Source organism: Macrosteles quadrilineatus, unplaced genomic scaffold (assembly GCF_028750875.1).
Source record: "Macrosteles quadrilineatus isolate MER2022 unplaced genomic scaffold, UCM_ALF_1.0 Scaffold_3__2_contigs__length_128488019, whole genome shotgun sequence".
Taxonomy (NCBI): Eukaryota; Metazoa; Arthropoda; class Insecta; order Hemiptera; family Cicadellidae; genus Macrosteles; species Macrosteles quadrilineatus.
This window is the reverse complement of record NW_026542596.1, coordinates 38,695,790-38,717,160: the sequence shown is the minus strand read 5'-3', so window position 1 is coordinate 38,717,160 and position 21,371 is coordinate 38,695,790. Positions and strand designations below refer to the sequence as shown.

General features: G+C 33.1%; 2 protein-coding genes across 2 annotated transcripts; both read left to right on the top strand.

The window, feature by feature from the left end:
- Window positions 1-1,328: 1,328 nt before the first annotated feature.
- On the top strand, window positions 1,329-10,494 carry LOC128989123 (proton-coupled zinc antiporter SLC30A2-like). The gene is made up of 5 exons (XM_054410988.1): window positions 1,329-1,439; window positions 5,112-5,323; window positions 6,199-6,315; window positions 7,768-8,068; window positions 10,299-10,494. Exons 2-5 carry the CDS (start codon window positions 5,140-5,142, stop codon window positions 10,492-10,494), a joined length of 798 nt encoding a protein of 265 aa, XP_054266963.1. The 5' UTR covers window positions 1,329-1,439; window positions 5,112-5,139.
- Window positions 10,495-11,630: 1,136 nt separating this feature from the next.
- Window positions 11,631-14,592, top strand: LOC128988377 (proton-coupled zinc antiporter SLC30A2-like). Its single transcript, XM_054409621.1, has 3 exons — window positions 11,631-11,730; window positions 12,720-12,854; window positions 14,362-14,592. The coding sequence occupies exons 1-3, from the start codon at window positions 11,673-11,675 to the stop codon at window positions 14,499-14,501; spliced, it is 333 nt and encodes a 110-aa protein (XP_054265596.1). The 5' UTR covers window positions 11,631-11,672; the 3' UTR covers window positions 14,502-14,592.
- Window positions 14,593-21,371: the final 6,779 nt, after the last annotated feature.

Sequence of the window (21,371 nt, the reverse complement as noted above, 5' to 3'; positions counted from 1 at the left end):
CTCAGGATCACTTTTACTGAACCGTGATTATTTATAAAACCTTCAAAACATATACAATTACTTTATTTAACTGGCACTACTAGAACGTTTTCAATCAAAAACATACATAATTTTTTTTTATGATTCGACAACCTAAAAACCGTTCAGATGGGTTTTGTCAAGATGTAGCGTCAAAAAAGACGCCCAACTTTATACAAACGGCCGTGGGACTGAGCTTTGAAATGCCACTGTTTCGATGTTTCCCAAACACAGAAACGCTCTTCGGTTCTTTTACTGCCAGTTCCGTTGATATTTATATATTCCTTTCAGGATACATTCAAGTACCACTCTTGCGGGAGTACAATGGAGGTTTCAAACATTTCTACATTTAGATGAAAACGTTTTGGCCTGATTTCAAGGGTTAATTAGATCGTAAGAGTAAAATATCCTAAAGTATTTTATGTATGTTGCAAAACTATTTTGAACACTGAAATTTGTATATAGTTTCAAGAGTGTACACACAAAAACACGCTGTGTGTATACAGATATTCACAAGATTTTGATGTAACTTGATAATTCGCTTCAAAAATACCTAGAATAATATGATTACCTCAGATTTGGTAGCAAAAAATAAATATTTTGTATCTCTACGTGTGGACTGACAGATTTTAATTATATCATGTTTAAAAACAGGCCAGTTCATGTGTGAATTGTTAGATTCTTTTACCTGTGATTATTAACTAAATCAAATTAACTCATTTATTGATTCAGAGTTGACAATATAATAACTTTAAAAGTTGTATTGGCTAGGCCATCATTCAATAAAGGTTGGCTTACATATACTTAAGAACTATTTACAGAAGTCTTATACAATACTAACTAATAATACAGTTTTATATATACATATTATTAAGGCTACATCAATATTTTTCGAGCTGATTTTATTTACAAATTCTTGGACGATGTAACAGGTAAACTTTATCAACAAATTAATTTTATTCTCATACAATGGTGGATTTTGAAAATATTAGATGGTTTACACAACACAAAACAACCTGTTTTCAGATTTTAAAGGTATCAAGCACATCAAGTGATATGTCAATAGTGGCAGTTACCTTCGTTTAAGTTAACGTATCTCAGAACACAAAATGAACTCACCTTCTTTGTTTCTTTACTTAACACAAATGTATGCCCACTCTGTAATAACAACACATTCCCACCGCATATTTCTGACGATCGTACCGGGTCTGTGAGACTTTTCTCTAGGCTTTGACCTTCACTGTGAACTGATAACGAAGACAGAACAACAATAAAACTTTATTGATAACAGAGTTGTACCTGATATTATACACTCTCCGTGAGTGAATGAGGTCAGAGTTTTGCGTTCATATTGCTGTGGTGAAAAACGGATTTGGATTTTTGTGCCTTTGGAGAATGCAGCATCATCTTTAAACTTTGAAGTAAGTATTGTAGAGGATAATATTAAAGTATATGTCAGAAAAAATATTTCGCATTGTAGTCCTATGATGGGCAAAATTCCATACATAATAAAAACATGTGGATTCTAATTTTCTTTTTCTCAAAGTAAATTTATAAGTAGGCCTATATAATTTAATATTTTTTATGTCTGCGTTTGGTTGAGAGCTACTAGATATTTAATCAATTTTTTTGCTGTAAAACAATCCAACACTATGGATGAGAAATAGAAACTTTGTATGGACAGATGTTTGAAATAAGTCTACGATTGTTTTTTATCCGTCTCTTACCGACAAAACTCTCACCTACCACAACTAACAATAAGCAAATATTATAATCGGCGTATTGTTTGACTTATTTTCAAATAAATTGATTATTTTAAAATCAGCTGTTTATAGAATCGCCACGGCTACAACGAGAGTGTTACATGATAAAACTCCCGCCTACCACATTTTACTATTCCATCATCGTGGCGCTTCCGTTGTTATTAGATTTCTTCATTACTCTTAGCTTCTTGTAATTAAAACAGCATATTTATGACACAAACTTTGTGTAAGCTGTTACTGCATGAATACAGCTAATTTAGTTAACCAAGTTATTCATTTGAGAAAACTATGTATGATGAGCCATTAGTCTTTTATTTAACCAGAAAGGCGAGAAATAACAAATCAGTTTTTAAGGACCATAACCCTTAATTTGACAGCGTGCCATTATTGGCACATGACGATTCAAAAAAAATGTCACGTTCGCCTGTTAACTTTTTAATAAATCCAACAAACGGCGTCCAAAGGTTCTTTGCCTATTGCTATTATGGTTTAGTGCACTATAGTGGATGTTTTGGAAATTACTATCACTTTAGACCAACATATAGAAAAGGAAGTATGGAGGCTTAGTGTAGAAGGTTAGTAAATTACTTCTTATTTCAATATTTTAGGCTGTTTATTTATATATCTAAGTGATTTGCTCAGATTAAATATGAGAAAACATAACCCAGGTCAGTAATTAGCTTAAATATGAATATTGATTTTTTTATAAACCAAACAATTTGAGTGTGACAAAAATGGCACATTGCCAAAGAACCAGGGAACAATGAAAATTTTTGGGCGTGCCAAAAATGACACATTACCAAAGATGCAGTTATTTTTTTCAGTTTATTGTGCACGCCTAAAGTAGCACACTGATTATATAATATATATAAAACAGTGAAAGGTATTTATATTTGTAAATGTATGTCTCTTATTTCCACAAATTGTAAAATAAAAATGTTTTTGCGAGGAAATATTTTTCACTAGGCTGTTTAGAAAAGACTTTGGCTTTACAAAAATCCCGACCATCCATGGCAACAACTATCTACCAAAAATTGTTTTCCGGAAAGTGAATCTTCTTATATGAAAGTTGATTGTGCATTACGATAAAGACTTTGGTACTTACAAATATTTGCTCACCGTATCGACATATCGTGGAATAACGCATTGCTGCCACGTTGAAAATAATTAAACTGAAAACAAGCAAGACAATATGTAACAAAAAAATTTAGTTATGGGATTTTTGAATCGCTAACCAAAGAAAGGAATAAAAGACAAGTTCTAAAAGACAAGGATTTACTTCTTCTCACACCAGCTGCTCTGATGTATGTTGAAGATGTACGCTTTGATGGTGTTATGGAGACTACCCTGTCTTCGTATACATCAAGAGGTCGATGAAGATTTTGCAAAAAAAAAATCGTCGATAGTGTGTTCAAAGTGCAATGCGAGGCTGTAACTGAAAGAAAATAGCAATTGTTTTGTGGGGTTTCACCAAAAGTAGATGACGTTTCTTGATGGATATACTCTAATGAAATTTCAAACAATTTTGCTGATGGGCATGACTAATGAAATATCAATAAATTATAGGATAATGTATTTTCTATTGTAATCACATAGTTATGTAGAGGTTTTACATGTGTATACATTTTAGTTCATTTTTTATAATATGACGTTTATACCATTTTATATTGGTTTGATAACTTTTGTGGAGAAATTGATTTTTTTATATCTTACATATAATTATAGCTATACAATGTTGATATCCAATATGTGATAATGTCGACTTATTCAAACCCTAAAGTTAATTTTTAAGTGCTATACAGATAAAATCGTTGTATTTAATTCAACATGAGATTCCTAGAGAAATCTCCGCATCTTTGGCAAAGTGCCAAAAATGGCACACATGAAAAAATTGTGAAAAATACTTATAGGAATTTTAAAATTATTTTTTTGAAGTTCCTTTGGACCCTTTTGATTGAACTATTCTAAGAAAAAAGTAGTTTTCAAAAAAAGATTCGTTTGCCAAATTAAGGGTTAAATACATTTAAATGTTATTTTGATTATAAATTATTTTAATTGTAATTAAGGAACTGCATCTTATTAGTTCGTAGATTGATGCCGTATTTCTGTGTTTGACTTTTTTTCGAATTATTCAGCTTTTATTTCTATACTAAAATAGCATGAGGCACGATTTTTCTATTTTTTATATAACGTGAAGGTGTAAATTATTAGTTTTTGAATATTTGGTCAGATATCTCTTAATTAAAGAGGTTTTTACTGAAGAGTCTGAAATATTTGGTTTAAACAATGAATTAATAAGCCAGTTTTTTTGATAAGGAATAAGCTTTATATCCTGTAATGATCAATGGTTTATTCAGAGTTAATATCAAAAAGTATAAGAATTGTATCCAAACTTCACATTTGTTTTCTTATCCAATCAAACAATTTTTGTACAATAGGTAAGGTGTAGCATCGAGATATCATACAATGCCATCTAGGTCTGGCCAATTTAAGTGTGACAACCAAAGTGCAACGAGTGAGTTACTTGAAATAAAATTAAAACATTCATCGATCATACGTTAAAAAAGGTAGTTATTGAACTAATTATAATAAAAGAAAGAGTGAATTTTACAGCTCTTGGTATTTTATTTTAATATCAGATCCAAGGTTCAATTTGTAATTTATCATATTGTCAATACCTTTCAGAATGAATAAAACTAATGTTTTTTTTTATCTGTACATAGATAAGCAGTCCCTTTCGAGTTGAGGGATAACATTCTGATATGCTAAAACCTGTCTAAAACCTGTCTCAGTAGCCAATTTGGTATTTATCGTGTTCGCCAACAACAGCATGTTTATGGTTCGATCTTAACGTTGAGTCACAACCTTTTTGATTATTCGTAACTGTACATAGCTGTCCGATGATTTTAAAAAAGGTCACTATAGGAACAAATATTTGAAAGAAATCTCCTATTGTTAATTGACCATCATAAAAACGAAACCCCAGAACATTTTGCAAACGCCTTCAATAAAGTGACTAATGTTGAGTATTTGCACTGAGCTAGAAATACAACTGGAGCCAACAGACTCGGCAACTCTACTAGAGACGTTGTAATTTTGTTAGGTTGGTACCAACTAGGGTAACCAACTCATTGGCTCATGGCTTTATGTAAGTACAATCCCACAATATCTTTATTCAAGTTTACTAAGTACAATCATGGTACAATAATATTCTTTATCCCCTAATACAAATGGTGGCCAACGTCACTAGTTGTATCTCCAGTTCAGTAGTTACAACATGCCCATTTAAAAAAATACAATAACATCTCACAAATCAACCATCTGTTCCAGCCAATTTCAGTAAGGCAACCACAGCAAAATGAGTGACGAAGAGAACGCTCCTCCGGTGACGACGAACTTCGAGAAGCTTCCCGTAGTCCTTGGGGTTCCTGAGAAACAGCCTCGAGACCTGGGCGTGCACAAGATAGTGTTCAACGGAAGGGATCAGCCCATCGGGGAGTACGCAAGAACTAAAGAGGGGTTGGCCGAGTCCATTACTATAGGTAACCATGGAACAAGTAGAAACAAGCCTATTTAGTTTTACTATTGTTTTTTGGATAGGGTAGATATACCGTCTAAATAAACCAACGTTGTCGAATAACCAAGCCTATCATACTAGTACAACTTACTATAAACAATAACGTATTTTAATCTTTTATGTCATATTCAACACTAAAGTTATTGAAAATTAAGTTATATAGATTGGATATACACTTCAGTAGCCAAAAGTCAATGATAGCACAGAATGCTCACATATAGCCTCTAACGAACTGTTTGATTATCAACCTCTGTGAATATCAGGCTACATAGTATTACCCTAATCATTGTTGATTGTTTTAAGAATACTAGACATGAAACTAACTATATTAGCTGCAGTAAGAAATCTAATAAAAACAAATTACATTATAAAATTAATATTTCTATTAAATGAGCTTGGCAATCGTCAAGTTTGGGTGGTATAATGTACTTCGGTTATATTTAATATGATGTTAGAATGAATTCAATGACACAAAAATCATAAAAGTATGTATATTTAAAATGCTGGAGTTAAACTCACGAAAACACATTTGACATAAACAAATGATACGATGTTTGTTTTTTCTTTAATTGTTATATTATGCAATGTAACGTACGGCCTATACAAATACAATGTGTTAATGCATAACTCTTGTTGTATACCTTATATACCTAATAGTTTAAAACATGCCTAACTTGCCTTATTAAACCAAAATATACATTTAGGGAAAACAAATTTCAAGTTTGGACCCTCAATTTTGTAAAGATACTTTTAAACATTATTATATAAAAGATGCTAATATGCCTTGTAAAATTAAGCATGGGAAATATTGAGGTTTTAAGTTCTGTAATTGGTTTTCAGTACAAGATGAATATTGTGGGAGAGAAAAGGAAGGGGAGAGAAAAAACAAAGAAGTAAGGAACAGGCTGATCTCAGCCAGCATCATCTGTTTGATCTTTATAGCACTGGAGTTTGCAGGTAATGAACAGGTTATGACTTTAAACATCTCAGGTAGGTTTGAGTGCAGCTTACAGAATACGATGAGTTGTGTTTTGTATAATACTAGTTAGAATAGTGTTTTACACAACAGGTAAGTTAATAGAAATTAATTCAAAGTTTAAAATAAATTTATTCATCCAAAATACATTATTTTGTAAAGATTGTAAAGATTTCTAGTAGATTCAAATACATGTTGTGATGGTTATTGTGCTTTAGTAAGGTGAAATGAAGTATGAGTAAAGAATATGTTGTGTATTTTATTACATTGATTTTTCAAAGCAAAGTTCCAACAACGGAATTCACATCATGAAATCCATAGTCCAACATAGTATAAGATGGGACCAAGAAAATGTATCAATGCAAGGAGAAAACAATGTTTTTGCCCTCCCAGTTTGGCATTTTACTTTAATTATTTAGGCTATATAATAAGTTTGAATCACCTGCATTTTTTAAGCCATTCAAATGTTCAAATGTATCAAGGATTCGTGTTTTAGGAAAGACTGATAGAAGAAGTAATGGTTAGATAACACACGTTACTACAGTTTTACATGATTGATGTGATGAGTCAAAGGTTAGGTTAGGTTCGTTACCTTACAAAATGTAAGTAAAACGATTCAATTAGGTTTATTACATGTATAGACATGACTATTTCACAAATACATCACCTTAATTTACATAGGACAAATTTTACTAGTAGTAACATAGCCTCTTAAAATACAAATTGGTGTGGCAACGTCGCACCGGCCGACCTATTGAAATAACAAACATGTAAATAAAAACATTGTAGCCTACGGATAAACCATTATTAATAATTGCAACAGCTGTTTCAGTAGGCCAGTACTGCGGCGTTGCAACTTTTTCCTACAGTTACCTAACAATGTACATGTTCTCTCACTGAATTGAGAAATCAAAGTGGCCAATTCGCTCATCAGTGAGACAATGTTAACATTGTCTCACTCTAATTACTTTGTCTCACTCCAGATTTGCAACGTGAAGGCACGAAATAGTGAGCGCGTAACATGCAAACAAGGTCGTATGCGTGCGAAATACGTTGGCAGCACTGGCTGTAAATCAGCTGGTCAGCTGTTGTATTGTTGTATTTGTTACTTCACATTAAATGTCATATTAAAAGATCACTTCTGTGTAAAAATATGTTACGTTTCTTTACCAATTTATTTGTTTTATGGTAACTGTAGGAAAAATATAATGTGCAACTCGAGTGCAAAGTGCAATTGCCTCACTCGAGAAACCATTCCTCACTCGCCTATTTCTCTCGAGTGAGTCAATTGCTCCCTTTGCTCACTAGTTGCACAAATAACTATTGTCTCGCCGCGGCCTTTGGAGAAGGCCATGGTAGCAACCCTTTTCTGGAGAATATCCTATTGCCGATTCAATGTTATTTGCATACTAACAAGTCTTCCATTCTTGCAGGAGGTTACTTCTCCAACAGTTTGGTTATTGCGGCCGACGCCGCCCAGTTGCTAACCGTCTTCTCTACTATGATGGTGTCCTTGTTCGCTATCCGGGTGTCAGGCCGTCGGCCTAATTCGGCCTCAGGCTTCACCTGGTACCAGGTGGAGGCCGTGGTAGCTCTAGCCTCCGTGCTGGTCACGTGGGTCCTCACCAGCATCGTCATGTACGTCGCCTACCAGCGGCTGGTGAAGGAGAAGTTCGAAATCGACGTTGATATGATGTTGGCCACCTCGGCGTTCGGTGTTGTAGCTAACTTAGTGTAAGTAAAGAAATTTCCCACTATTTTAAGAGATTTTCACCACTGTACCATGGTGTCCACTAGCTCATCAAGGCATTCAGTTAAACAAGGCTAAATACCTGTAGTACTGTTGGTCCATTGTTTGCTAGCGACGAGGATGTCAAACATTAAGGTTCATTCTCAAGCTGACGAAGTAGTTTGAAAGATCCTCTTCATACTTGGAGCTATGAAGAGTCATCACAAATTAGCAAGAACAAGATTTTTTCAATTTGGCCAAATTGAAATTCTGACATGTGGACACATAGTGTAGCCGCCAGAAGTGATGATTAAGCACGCTTCGTTACTCTAGGTTTATTTTTAGTTTAGAAACCTTGATCGCTAAACAAAAACTAGATAATTGACAGTACAACTATTTAACCTTTTTTGTATAAAATCTTGATCCAGAGACTAAACCTTGTTCCCAAACTAACTTTTGCGTATATATAATTTTGCTACCAAGGCATTCCGCGTTGGAGCTATAGTGTAAGGCTTGATCCTAACTGTTTCTACAAAATAGAGATAAGGAGTTTTCCCCAACTCATTGAGGGCAATGGTATTTTCACCATAAATGTTGTCTGGGTAGAGGAGAGGTCGTCTTCAAATTTGAAGGACACTAGACCGATCCTAAGCAGGTACGATTCGGACAAGATAACATCTGTCATTGTTCTTTGAATTAATGATGTCATCAAAACAGTTGGATTTAGAGATTAGCAAAACTTAGGTTTAGAACGGTCCCTTATAAATTCTACTTGCGTAAACACATTTCACAATTATAATAAAACGTACATAGCAAATTGTTCTTATAACACCAAAGAAGTTAAGCATCTATTGAACTAGCTCTGTATTAAAAAAAACCTTTTGGAAAATTGGTGAAGTGTTACATAGCTAACATTGCTTTCCTGCAATCCTAAATGATTCATGATTTTAAAATAAGGTATTTTAGAGTTATTGTGTTTTTAATCTATAACCATTTCTTAACAACAAAATCTATAATTATTATTTAACCCAGATTATATTCAGAATCGTTAAAGCCATCGCTATTAAGTGGAATACAGATGTTATCCTTCTACTTAAAAAATGTATTTTTACTAAAACCTTGCTTTGGGTGAATAACTAAAGCTCCCACTGCATGAAGTAGGTCCCTACTAACACAATTTATTTACAATAGGTGTTGCTTGGTCAAATACGACTTACACAAATACCTATGCAGGTAAGACAATCATCTTAAACTTCCTTAAACATCCTCAATAAAATTATGTTGAATATTTTATTCACCATCAAACGATTTTCTTAGTACCAAGATTTCCTTAGAATTTTGGAATATTAAAAGTAGTTATCTTAAATAATCTTACCACTGAGAGAATGTAATTTCTGTAGCAATCCTAAATCAGTTATTCATCCGTTAGCTTATAGGTATAAAATTATAATCAAAAAAAGTCCATCGGTGTATTAACTGAAATGCAGTGTATGAAAATCCTTATTACTGAGATAGCTTGAGAATTAACAGAGTTTGTTGTCACTTTTGCGAAACAGATAGTATAACATTTAATTGAAAATATCTGTTGCAAAGTGGAATGAGCTTTAATCTGAAGTATTAAACTTTTGTGTAGGAAGTTTAACTTTGATCTATGGAGTTTAACTTCTTTCAAGAGGGTATAATAAACCATTTACCTTTAGTCTACAGACATGAATTTTAGTCTTGAGGACTGTACGTTAATCTAAACTTCATTCCAGAGGGTTAATCTTCAACCTAGAGCGTTTAACTCAACAGCAGAGTTTAGCATTAGACCAAAAGGTTCCACATTACTCTAGACGGTAAGAGTTGAACTTTACCCTACAGGGTTAAACAGGGTCTGTTTAAACTATCCTTAGAGGGTTAAACCTTAAACTGAAGGGGTGTGTACTTTAGTTTACAGTTTAAAGTTAGCCTAAAGGGTTGAGCTTTTGTTTAGAAGTCTAAACTTAAATCTAGATAGGGTAGCCTGGAGGAGTCATCTTTAGAGTGTTTAACGTATACTCTTAGCAATATGGGAGTGCCCATGAACATGTATTTACCTGGCGTTCCCATAATGCTAAAGTTAGAAGTGCATAGGGTTGAATTTTAGATGGTCAAAGCGTAGTCTAGAGGAGTGAGCTGTAGAAGGTTAAACTTCAGTGTAGAGGGTTAGGGGGGTTAAAATGGGTTAACTTTAGTAGTTGATCGTTGTTCCAGGATGGGGATGGTTCTCCACAACAACTGTCACGTCCGTAGCTGTCACGGAGTCCACGACCCCGCGGAGGCTCCCATCGTAAACGTCAACGTCCGAGCGGCCTTCCTCCACATCGTCTGTGACTTCCTCTTCAGTTTGGGGGTGTTTATCACGGCGCTCTTCATTGACTGCTGTGTGAGTAACCTATCAACCTCTTAAAAGATCACTATCAAATAAGATTTTTTTTAAGTTGAAGCTCTGTGTTTCTATGAGAGTATCTTTAATCTAGTTCTTCTTCAGTTCGGGATGTTCTATGAAGGTACTTGTGATCGAGTGTTGTATGAATATAATCCTGTAAAACTCCAAATTTGGAATATATCTCCAAGAGCATAGCTATCAAGAAATCTTTCTTCTAAGTTTAAATTCTGCATTGCTGTGTGTTTTTAATAGACTTCTTGTTCAGCTTAGGGTTTTTTATCAAGGTACTCGTCATCGTTGTGTAACAAAATATCAACATAAAATGTGAACATATCTCCTTTGACATGGCTATGATATAAGATTTCTTTTAAGTTTGTGTTCTGTTTTTATTCAGTGTTTTGGTATAAAACGAATTGCTTTCTCAAAATGTAAGTAAAAAATCCAAATGAATGTGGAAAAAAATATGGTGTTTTTTTATGCCATAGAGACAGCCGTTATTTACTCAAACGTGCCATCAACTTTAAATAAAAATAGGGATTAATTTAAAAATCGTTGTTAAATTCTAAAAATGTCTGTAGAGGCTAATTTTGCAGCTGTGTTTACCAAAGGGGTGTCAAACAAAACTTTAGAATCTCCCCTTTCAATTAATTCTCATTCCATGATACTAGATTGTATATAGATTGTAATAGGGTTGTTTTTCATTTATAGATTTTAAAAAGTGTAACAATAACTTATAACCACCCTGTATTATAATCTCACTATTTTAAATAATAATTTTAAATAATTTTAAATACGATGAAACATAATGTTACTTGATTCAATCTACAATAAAATCATAGGTAAATTTGATCCAAGCGTATAGTTCCCAACTCAATGCATTCTTAATAGGTACTTAATAGGCACTTGTATGTTATTACATAAATATGCAAATAGAATAATCAGGTATCAATTCAACTCCCATAGAGACAAGACTACCTGATTCCAACTTCAATTTATGCTGCATCATAAATCATGCTTTGATTTAATGGTGTAGTAATTCTTATGAAGCCCAATATTGATATCTGAGACGATTACAGGTGTATAATCTACTTAGCTGCTCTTCTTCTGTTTCCTCTCATGTATTGTTTTCTAACAGTTTGATTATTTTTCAGCCCGAATGGCACATAGTAGATCCCATCGGTACCTTGGTGTTTTCCGCTATGGTGCTGGTAATTACTCTGGCTGTTTTGAGAGATGTTGTCAACGTTCTCATCGAGGGTAAGCCTGAGGATTCTAAAACAAAAATGAAGAACCATAGCCTCCTTTAATACAAGGCCGCGGTGAAACTATTGGCAATACCGCTGTCCTGGCAAATCGGAACAGCTGTCGTACTGGTTTATAACGTTCATACGTTTGTTATTACTGTTTTTGTCATGGCAACAGGCCGGCCGGAGCGTGGTTGCCACTCACCAACGCCACGGAAATGTATTAGAGGAGGCTATGGATTAACCTGTTGTTTGAGCAAGTAATAAATTAATGACACATTTATTATTGTGGAGTAGTCTGACTGAGTTGACCCGTAATTTTAAATAATGTTGAATGTTTAGGAATGGTTGAGATTATTTGAATTTTTATTTTGAAAAAGTTGTATTCTCAAGTTAAATCGCGAAATTAATTTAAATCAATACAGTAAATCCTTTCTCAAGCCTAAACCAGTATAGAAAATGTGAGGGTGTGTTCCTTCTTCCTCATTATCAGGGTGTGTTACTATTGTCCATATGATTTTAAGTTCATCTCCAGGCTACATGGAAATAAGGTACAGAGGCAAAATTCAATGGTACACTTAAGTGGTGCCTAGCACTAGTCACTGGTGTCTAGATTAAAGTCCAACAACTCCCCTTTGTCTTCATGTACCACAACGCTCGGTAGAGGAAGACCCTGTACCCTGCGCAATAGGAATTTTCGCACATCACTTGCCGTTCCGGCTCTTCCTTGGTCGTCACAAGTTTATTTTCCACACAAAACACCGTACTAAAACTGAAAGCACACGGTCGTCTCATAAGTAAGATACCTCTGTACCGTACTTCTCTGTTACTAGGCCTAGTGGTCTCGGACTTCAATGTGGAAGGGACAAGTTCGATTCCCAGCACATCCACAAAAATTGGAGAGGTTTACCCGCTTTCCATTAAAAGAATTGAAATTTATTTCATACAAAATGCAATTGACAGAGAACTAACTAGTTATACGATGATGAAATTTGTTCATAGGAATGCCTAAAGGAGTTTACTTCAACGACGTTCTGAAAACATTCCTGACCATTGATGGGGTTCAACAAGTCCAGGACTTGAAGCTTTGGGCTCACAGCCTGGACAAGATCGCACTGTCTGCTCATCTTACGATCCGTGAGTATAAACAAGAACATTAGTTAGGCCTTCCTATTTAGAGGAAAGACTCCTTTTTTGTCCCGTACACGTTTGTGTTCAACTCAGTGTTTGCGTAGATGCATCGCTGCAAGCATCCAAAAGTCTGCCACTATAGTTTGTTCAAATTACAAAGGCGGTCAGAGAGGTGGCCTATCTGCGACCAATGAATGAGGTTTGTCTTCATTGGCTGTAGGTAGGCCCAATTCCCGAGCGCCTTCGTTATTTGAATGAACATAACCATAACCTTCGCAAAGTCAACAGCAGGGCAATTTCTTAGAGACCAAGAGAGATTACCCTGGTCGCAACAACCGACCGTACTTTGACCGTGGAAGCCACCAAGATTGCGTTCAATTCAGTTAAATAGAGGATAAATCAGGCTTAAAATAGGATATTTTACAGTATATAAACTATTTTGAGAAAAATAACATTGTTAAAACAATGTTATTTTTCTAGGATAAATCTCTAGGATAAATCCTAGAGCTTTTTAAGCTTAGATATATTTAACATTTTTGCCGCATTCGTCAACATTATATTTGTAATATTTTTCAAACTTTATCTTAATCTCATTCATTACATTAATTTTGCTTGTTAACGATTGTTCCTGGAAACTGTAATCAAAATAATCCAATAAACACTTAATGGATGATAAAGTACTGCTTAAAATGCATATTGTAGAATTATAAATTAATCAGTTACAAAACATATATGGGAAATATGATTAAAATGGTACAGCGTCTTATAAATCCATTAATTGAAATTGCATCAGCTATGCAATAATTGTTTGATTTTTGCTATCTCATTTCAAATGAGAATTCAAAACTAATTTGAACTACTCGTTCAACTACTTGGCGCAAAAGTTATGGTGATTAAAGTTGATTTAGTTATCTTTAGTGGAGTTATTAAGCTATTAAACGTATACGATTTCGATAAGTCTTGGACCTATTTAAACTCAACCTATCGATTGTCGTAAGTTAAGATATGATTTTAAACTTCGGATTGCTAACACGTACATTTACATCAACCATCGTAAGTAGTAATAATTCCTGGTATTTATTTAAAGGTGAAATGAATTCATTGAGTGTGAAATAAGGCTGTTAAAAATGGGTCATCATCAGGAGATGAAAACAAACTAGGTACTAATTAAATGGCATACTTGCCCTAGAACTTTAGGTTAACAACTACATCATTTGTTTAGCTGATTTTAACAGTCTTGTCTCAAATTATGTCAACTGAAAAGAACTGTTATAATTTCCTTGATTTATTGCAGTTTTGAATACATTCCGGAAATTTCTTGGTTTTTTCTATTCTCTAATGTATTTTCAAACGTATTTGGGGTTTTATTCATTGTTATATACCTTGTTGGACATATTTTTCTTAAGCTCTTTGCTATTTTTTCTGTCTTTTTTATAAGTGAGCTGTACAATCGACCTTACACTGTAGGTAGTGTGATCGTTGTACTACATTGTTTGTGTTTGGGGAAAAACAGGTCCAGGAGTCGATCACAACGAAGTCCTCAAACTGGCTTCCAGGAGAATCCACGCCAAGTACAACTTCTACGAAATGACATTGCACGTCGAGGCTTTCCAAGAACAAATATCAGCTGATTCTACATTGGAAAAGAAATGAGGCATGTTTAATGCTTCACTTTTGATTCTGATTTGTGCTATGAAATAAATTGTACCTGGATTTCAATAAATAACTGTTTAGACATACACTATTTTTGTGTATTATTACAATCTCGGTTATATGCTAGAGTTATTGGGCCTTGAAATGTATTTTCGCAAATTCTAGTAACTGGACGTAGCTGAGAAAATAATTTTAAAACTAAAAATTCCATTCATTTGGTCTGAAATCTTTTTTAAGAATCAGAGCTTAGCTTGTTGTTTTATATTGTTTACATTTGGATTTCTTTATTTATAAAGTAACTATTTTTTTTAATCAGTGGACATACTAATAGCTACAAACTAACTTATCATATACTCTATCAAGCATACTCATTACCCAGTTTAAAACATATCTCTGCTAATCCCTCAAATCCTCTCAATGTAAAAGTTGCTTGAATATTATAGAACACTAAAACTGAATTATTGAATTTTGAATATAAAATTAAATGAAAGAGTTTGATGGTTAAAATTTTAAGGATTGTGTAGGTTAAATTTAAGTTTAAGATGGTTACTCCTACTTACTTCTAATAAGCGCTGAACAAAAAGTCTGATAATTCTGTACAACAATTGTAATAATGTTGAATAACAAAATCTTATAACATTGAAGAAAAAGTCTTATAATAATATTGTACCGCAAATCATATGGAAATACATAAGTTTGGAATGTAAACAATTATATCTTGAATCACATGCACTATTAAGAGAAATTTGTGATTTTTTTACTTTAAATCTGCATGGCCTGTAATATTATCACTGTAATTTACTTGTTAATAATTAAATTCTTTAACACGGGTGGCAGGTTTTTTGAGTAATTTAAAAATGTAAATTCACTCATGGTAGATAAATTTTGTAGATTGTTAATCTTGTTTGGGAGAATTAGGTTGGCTACCGGGCAATAAGTATGGATTAGTCCCTATCGCACCACACGGGGAAAACCGCTAACATTTGTAACCATTTACAACTCGCTAACATACCTTGTTTATATGTTTTGGTCAAAACAAAGTTGGAAAAAACAAAAACAAATGACAGGTGAACATTAAATTTATGCTGTTTACAACATTTGCTAATAATGTTTCCTAGTGTTATATGTGTTTTCAATGGTGGGATGTGTAAAATTTAACTTTCTGTAGTTGGACAAGTTTTAAATCATAATCTTTCTTTAAACTTCTCTGAAACAAGTATATGCAGATTACTTTAGTTGTCACATTTACACCTTTGCACCAAGAAAATATTAAACAATTCAATTCTTTTAGATATTCTTTTACATGCTTAATACACTTACAGTATTCATTTTACTCAACCAAATGCATAGTTTTAACTTCAACAGTATTCTATAGTGGACTAATAATGTACTGTATTATGAAACCAATCTAACAATTGCATGCATCAAACAAAGTTATCTAGGGAACTATCACTGATAATATCGATAGATAATAATTGAATAATTAATTGTATCTCACACTGAACCGATTACAATGAAACCCTTTCTTTTAATTACAGACGAGGTGTTTGAGTTGGCTTACAAATAATTTATGATCTTTTATCTGGATTCTAATTGCAATTAATTATTCAAATCCTCTTACATTGAAGTTAAACGTGAGATATTTTAGGAAGGTCAATAGGATAGAAATATTTCAGTTTATATAACATCGTGTCAAAAGATAAGTGTTTTGCACGCTGTGTAATTAAATCCTTTACGCCTAACACATTTTTATTTATTTAGTTTATTGTCCCATAAGTCACAAATAAATTATTCACAAAACTATCTATGTTCCGATATATTGTTGGTGTTAGTGAAGGATTTCCGGATGTTTGAAGAATGTTTGGCTATGGTACAAGAAAGGAAATAATCTATTTCCTTTGCTGCTTTCATAACACATATGATTTTGAATGTGTTCCAGCTGTTTATTTAAATTAGCATACCACTACTATGCTAACCATCACAATTTGGTACATTTATTATCTGTTACCCTCACTAGCTTTGTATAAGTTTAAAGGCAAATAAATTGTATAAGTCGTCTTTGTTTTTATAGTCTAAAATGTAAATAAGATGTCCGTAAACATTTCAGATGCAACAATATGCTGGTCATACGTTCTACCTTAGTTGTATCAAACCAAGTATAATATTTCAAACAATATGGTTAAACTATTTTTCTACTTAAACACGTTGCCGTGTTTAGTGTAATTAATTGCATGATCATTACCTAAACTTTCTTTTCTCTATACTTCCCCGTTTAAAAATTACCATTTCCACTGTCACTACCCGGACATCCAAAGTAGTGTTCTAAGTCATACATTAGTTTTTCATTTATCACGTTAATTATTCTGTCTTAAATGTTTTCAAAAATTAATCTCCATGCAATTACCTTGATGCAGCATTTTTTACACACGCTCACACTTTTTTACATAACCATTATTGTTTGAAATAAATAAGGTAACAAAATTAACTGAATGAATGAATTTAAAGCTGTCACTTTATAAACTCTACCATTTATATTGTTTCCCTTACAAATTTGTATCATTATTGTCAAAATCCAGCCGTTTAACGTGTTCCCACCATATCACCATATCAATTAGAATTTGGTTCATGAATCTTCAACGACGCATCTTATGTGTACATGTTTGAACATTTTCTTGAGTAAATTGCCATTTCAAATAAATAAGCTTAACACCGTCAATTGAACAGGGAGCGTCTAGTGGTAGTGCTCGGGGCTTCAGAGCCTGAGGTCTCGGGGTTCAAATCCCACCAATCACCAATTTGTTTTATCTATGTTATAATGCCGCAACCCATCCTCTTTAGAGCTTTAGAGCCTTTTTTTAGAGCTAGCTTGATGTAATTTGTAATACTTAGAGTTCTAGGATATGAATGAAGGTGGGACATGACAAAAAATAATAAAACAGTCAGGCAAATATATTTATTGTGGTAAAACATTTAAATTTTACCATGCCTTTTAAGGCCAATTATTGTTTTATCCTGTTATTTGTTGTTTCCCTTTGTTATTTGCTGTACGTATCAAAGCACCATAGGGTATTTTGATATAGATTGTGCCTTTTGAACCAGCTTTAACACAATGTAAACAACAATTTCCCAACGTAAATAGAGTTTTGTGATCCGTTTGATACATTATCGCTTACACCGACACTCTGTAAATACACTTAGTCTCCTTGACAAATAAAATTTTGGAGATGCAATATTCAAAGTATCGCCAGAACGTAAATAAATCAAATCACACAATATTTTTTTTCCATTTTCAACAATGTAAATGTCGAACCATTAAAAATCTTCAAAAACAAAATGCATTTATAGCCCAGAGATGATAAAGCATTAACTGTTAACAGCTCCAAACAAACGGTGAATTAGTACAAAATATACAGAATATTAAAATGAATAACCACTTATTTATCCATAAATATCGTGAATTCAAACAATTCTACTAAGTTGTCTAACATTTTCAAATAAAAAGTTTATATTCGTAAGAAATTTTTAATTTAGATCAGAACAATCTGTTGGGGCATCACATCAACTACGACAATTCTGAGGGGAAAAAATCGGGTGACAGATTTAACATAGGTAACATTTTACATGCCAAACATTTTACTGAAATACTGGGTGTAATACACATAACTATGCTCACTTACTTGCATTTTTACTGTTATTGAATATAAAAAGGCACCATTTCGTTCATTTTAATCTCAAAATCAAACCTAGTATGAAATTCATTACAGTTAAAGTGTAAACTTAAATACTGTTAAATTCATAATATCTTACAACATTTTGTTTTCAAACCAGTACCCAGAATAAGTTGTAAGGGTTTAACTTTGAGCCAAGCTGTTACTGATAATTGGGGTTTAAATTAATGACCTGAACGTTCCAGTCGTTATATGATCGCCTTGACTTCTCGGTATGAAACCCACCATTCTAAAGCTGCTACATCGATGACGCATTTAATTATCTCAAAATACACATGATCAATTGGGAAATATGGTTACCGACTATTCATTGTTAAGTTTTCTAAGATATTGTTAGCGGAACAGTATATTTTTGATTGTATATTCAATTGTATCTGCGTGTATGTGATTTTATCGGTTTGATCTAGATAAGACCACTATCAAGCCACAAAAATTAAGTCAACCACAAAGCGAAGCACCGTTATCAAAATCTATACTTATTTAATACGCAAGCAGGTTTTTTGTGACAATTACTCCTCCGAAACTACAGAACCGATTAACATGTTTTTGGTGTCATTGGAAAGAGCGTAACGTGAAGTTGTGCAGGAAACCTTCTTTTTACAGAAATAATTAGAGAGTGAGGCCCTGGGGCCCTTTAAAGTTTCGTATTTCTCCATAAGATTAACATGGGAAACAAACATTGTCATGAAACTCGGGCCTATTGCATAAAACTACAATTTTACAATTTTACAAGTTTACAGGCAAATTTCTGAAGAATTCTTCAGAAATTGTAATTACAGGTGTTGCATGAACTACAAGTTACAGACTTGTAACAACTACTCAAAAACCCAAATTTACAGGCATTTCTTAACAATTTTACAGGTGTGTAGACTTGTATTTACAATAAAATTATTACAATTTTACATTTACCTGTAGAAATGTAAGATTTTTTTACCTAGCATCTTTGGCCTGTAAACCTTTGTTGCTATTGTACAAGTTATTCTTTTTAAGACTAAGATGTGGAATAGTGATGATTCTTCTGATCCACAACCTTCAAACTGAAACTTAAAACTAAACAACTATAATATTTGTATAATGTTATAGTAAAGTGATGATGACATAGTCAAATAAGAACTGTAGAATTTATGATCACTAAACAAATTAGTTAACTATTGATTAACATTAATTTAATAGACTAAGCACTAACTATAGTTAGTGTGTTTAGTGTTTAGTGTGTGTGTTAGTGTTTAAGTGTGAGCTTGTATGTTTTATTTATAAATAACCCTGCCGATCTAGCGAATTTCTATTTGTCTGAATTGATTTTCAATTAGCCTAAATCTATTTAAATAACAGGTTTAACGAGTACGTAGGTTTGCTGCTACAAGGCAACTAATAGTGTATTTCACAATTGTGATTTTTACAGTAAAATATTAATAGCTTAGTATAAAACAAATCATTTTTCCAAGTTTGATCAAATTATATCAATAAACAAGCAAACTACAACAACTTACAACATTCTCCATAAGAATAACATGCGAATTACAAAAATTACAGTTTTTTTAATTTTCTCCGTTACCAATAACCGTACAAAAATACTTTGATTGACTAAACTTTTTTTTAGCTCTTTAAAAAGGTATAGAAAGAAATTGGGAAATGTTGTGTTTTGAGGGTAAAAAATTAGAAAACCATTTTTTTACCCCATAAAACCCCGTTCCCATGGTTCGATCATGCTGGTTCGCGAACTCGTACGAATAAACATAGGTTTACACCTTTGTACAAAATTTCATCAAAATCAAATAATTTTTGCTCGAGTTATTGCGCTAACGTACACACACACAAAGATATGAATTTGGTCGGATGGTGTTTTTGGCCTCAAATCGAAAAAGTAAATCGTTCCCGGGTCTAGGTCTTACCATAAGACCTACGGTAATAGCTTATTCCCTATATGGGAAATTTGAATGACGTATGTGTAATTTTTTTGTAAAATTGTAATCAGCTGTTTACAATTTTTGTACTTGTTCTTACAAGTATACAAATTATTCTAGCAACACCTGTAACTGTTAAATTGTAATTACAGGGACCTGTAAACTGTAAATTTGTAAACTTGTACTTGTAGTTTTATGCAATAGGCCCCAGCTGTTGTCAGAAATTAAAAGTGAGAAGAAGAGCATATGTTAATTGTAAAATTGTGACAGAGAGGTTATGCAGAAAATCAGATAGTTAATGGTTATTTGGTGCTATTAAAATGAAGACTGAAATTTGTAAACCTACTGGCGACAATGGGTGATACCATGCAGACTACATTATCATTGACAAAGACCAACATGGACAACCTATTGCGGCTATAAGTGGGAAACATTTGTACAATACACTAAAAGCCAGATCAGCTTTTGAAAAATGATAAAATATTTACAAGAAATGTTGATTATATTGAACTGTTAAGTACATTGAGTACGGGATTATAATTAGTTACGTAATCTTTGAGTTGACTCTTTTATTTAAACTCATCAGAGTTTATGACTTATATTTGTTTATAAATAAGTTATTTGTTTTTAAATAACTCCTTTACTTCTTTGTGACTGCTCGATTTCGAGCAACATGAACACTAGTAAATATTTAAAACGTGTAATTTTATGAGGTTCGTGAAATATCTTATGGTAAATGACATGAAGTATTATATATTTTCTAATGCACGATGGATGGAACCATCAATGGTGAGGATTTAGTGGCCGATAGTGTGACAGGCCATCCATCCTGCTTAGGTCGGCAATCTTCCATCTTGAGTGGACTCTTTTCTTGCCACGTATATGTGTCTAAGTCAGTTTGAAGCTGAAATGGTTGGAAATATTTTTTTTAAAAGCAGTCAAAAATCTTAAGCAGATAATATTAAAACATTTTAAAATTGTGTTAAAATTGTGGCATTTAATTCTTCATGGAAGTACTACTGAACAATTTATAATTGGTTTATAAATATAAATTAAAACTCTGATTAGGTTTTTTAATCGGAATATTCCTACCAAGTGAAGATATTACTTCTGGCTTCGAAAGTCTGACAAAGACGGATAAAATTCATTGGTGATTGGCGGAATTTGAACCCGGGACCTCGGGGACCAAAGTCCAGCGCTCTAACACTTAAAGCTACATATACATCTGAGGAATGAAA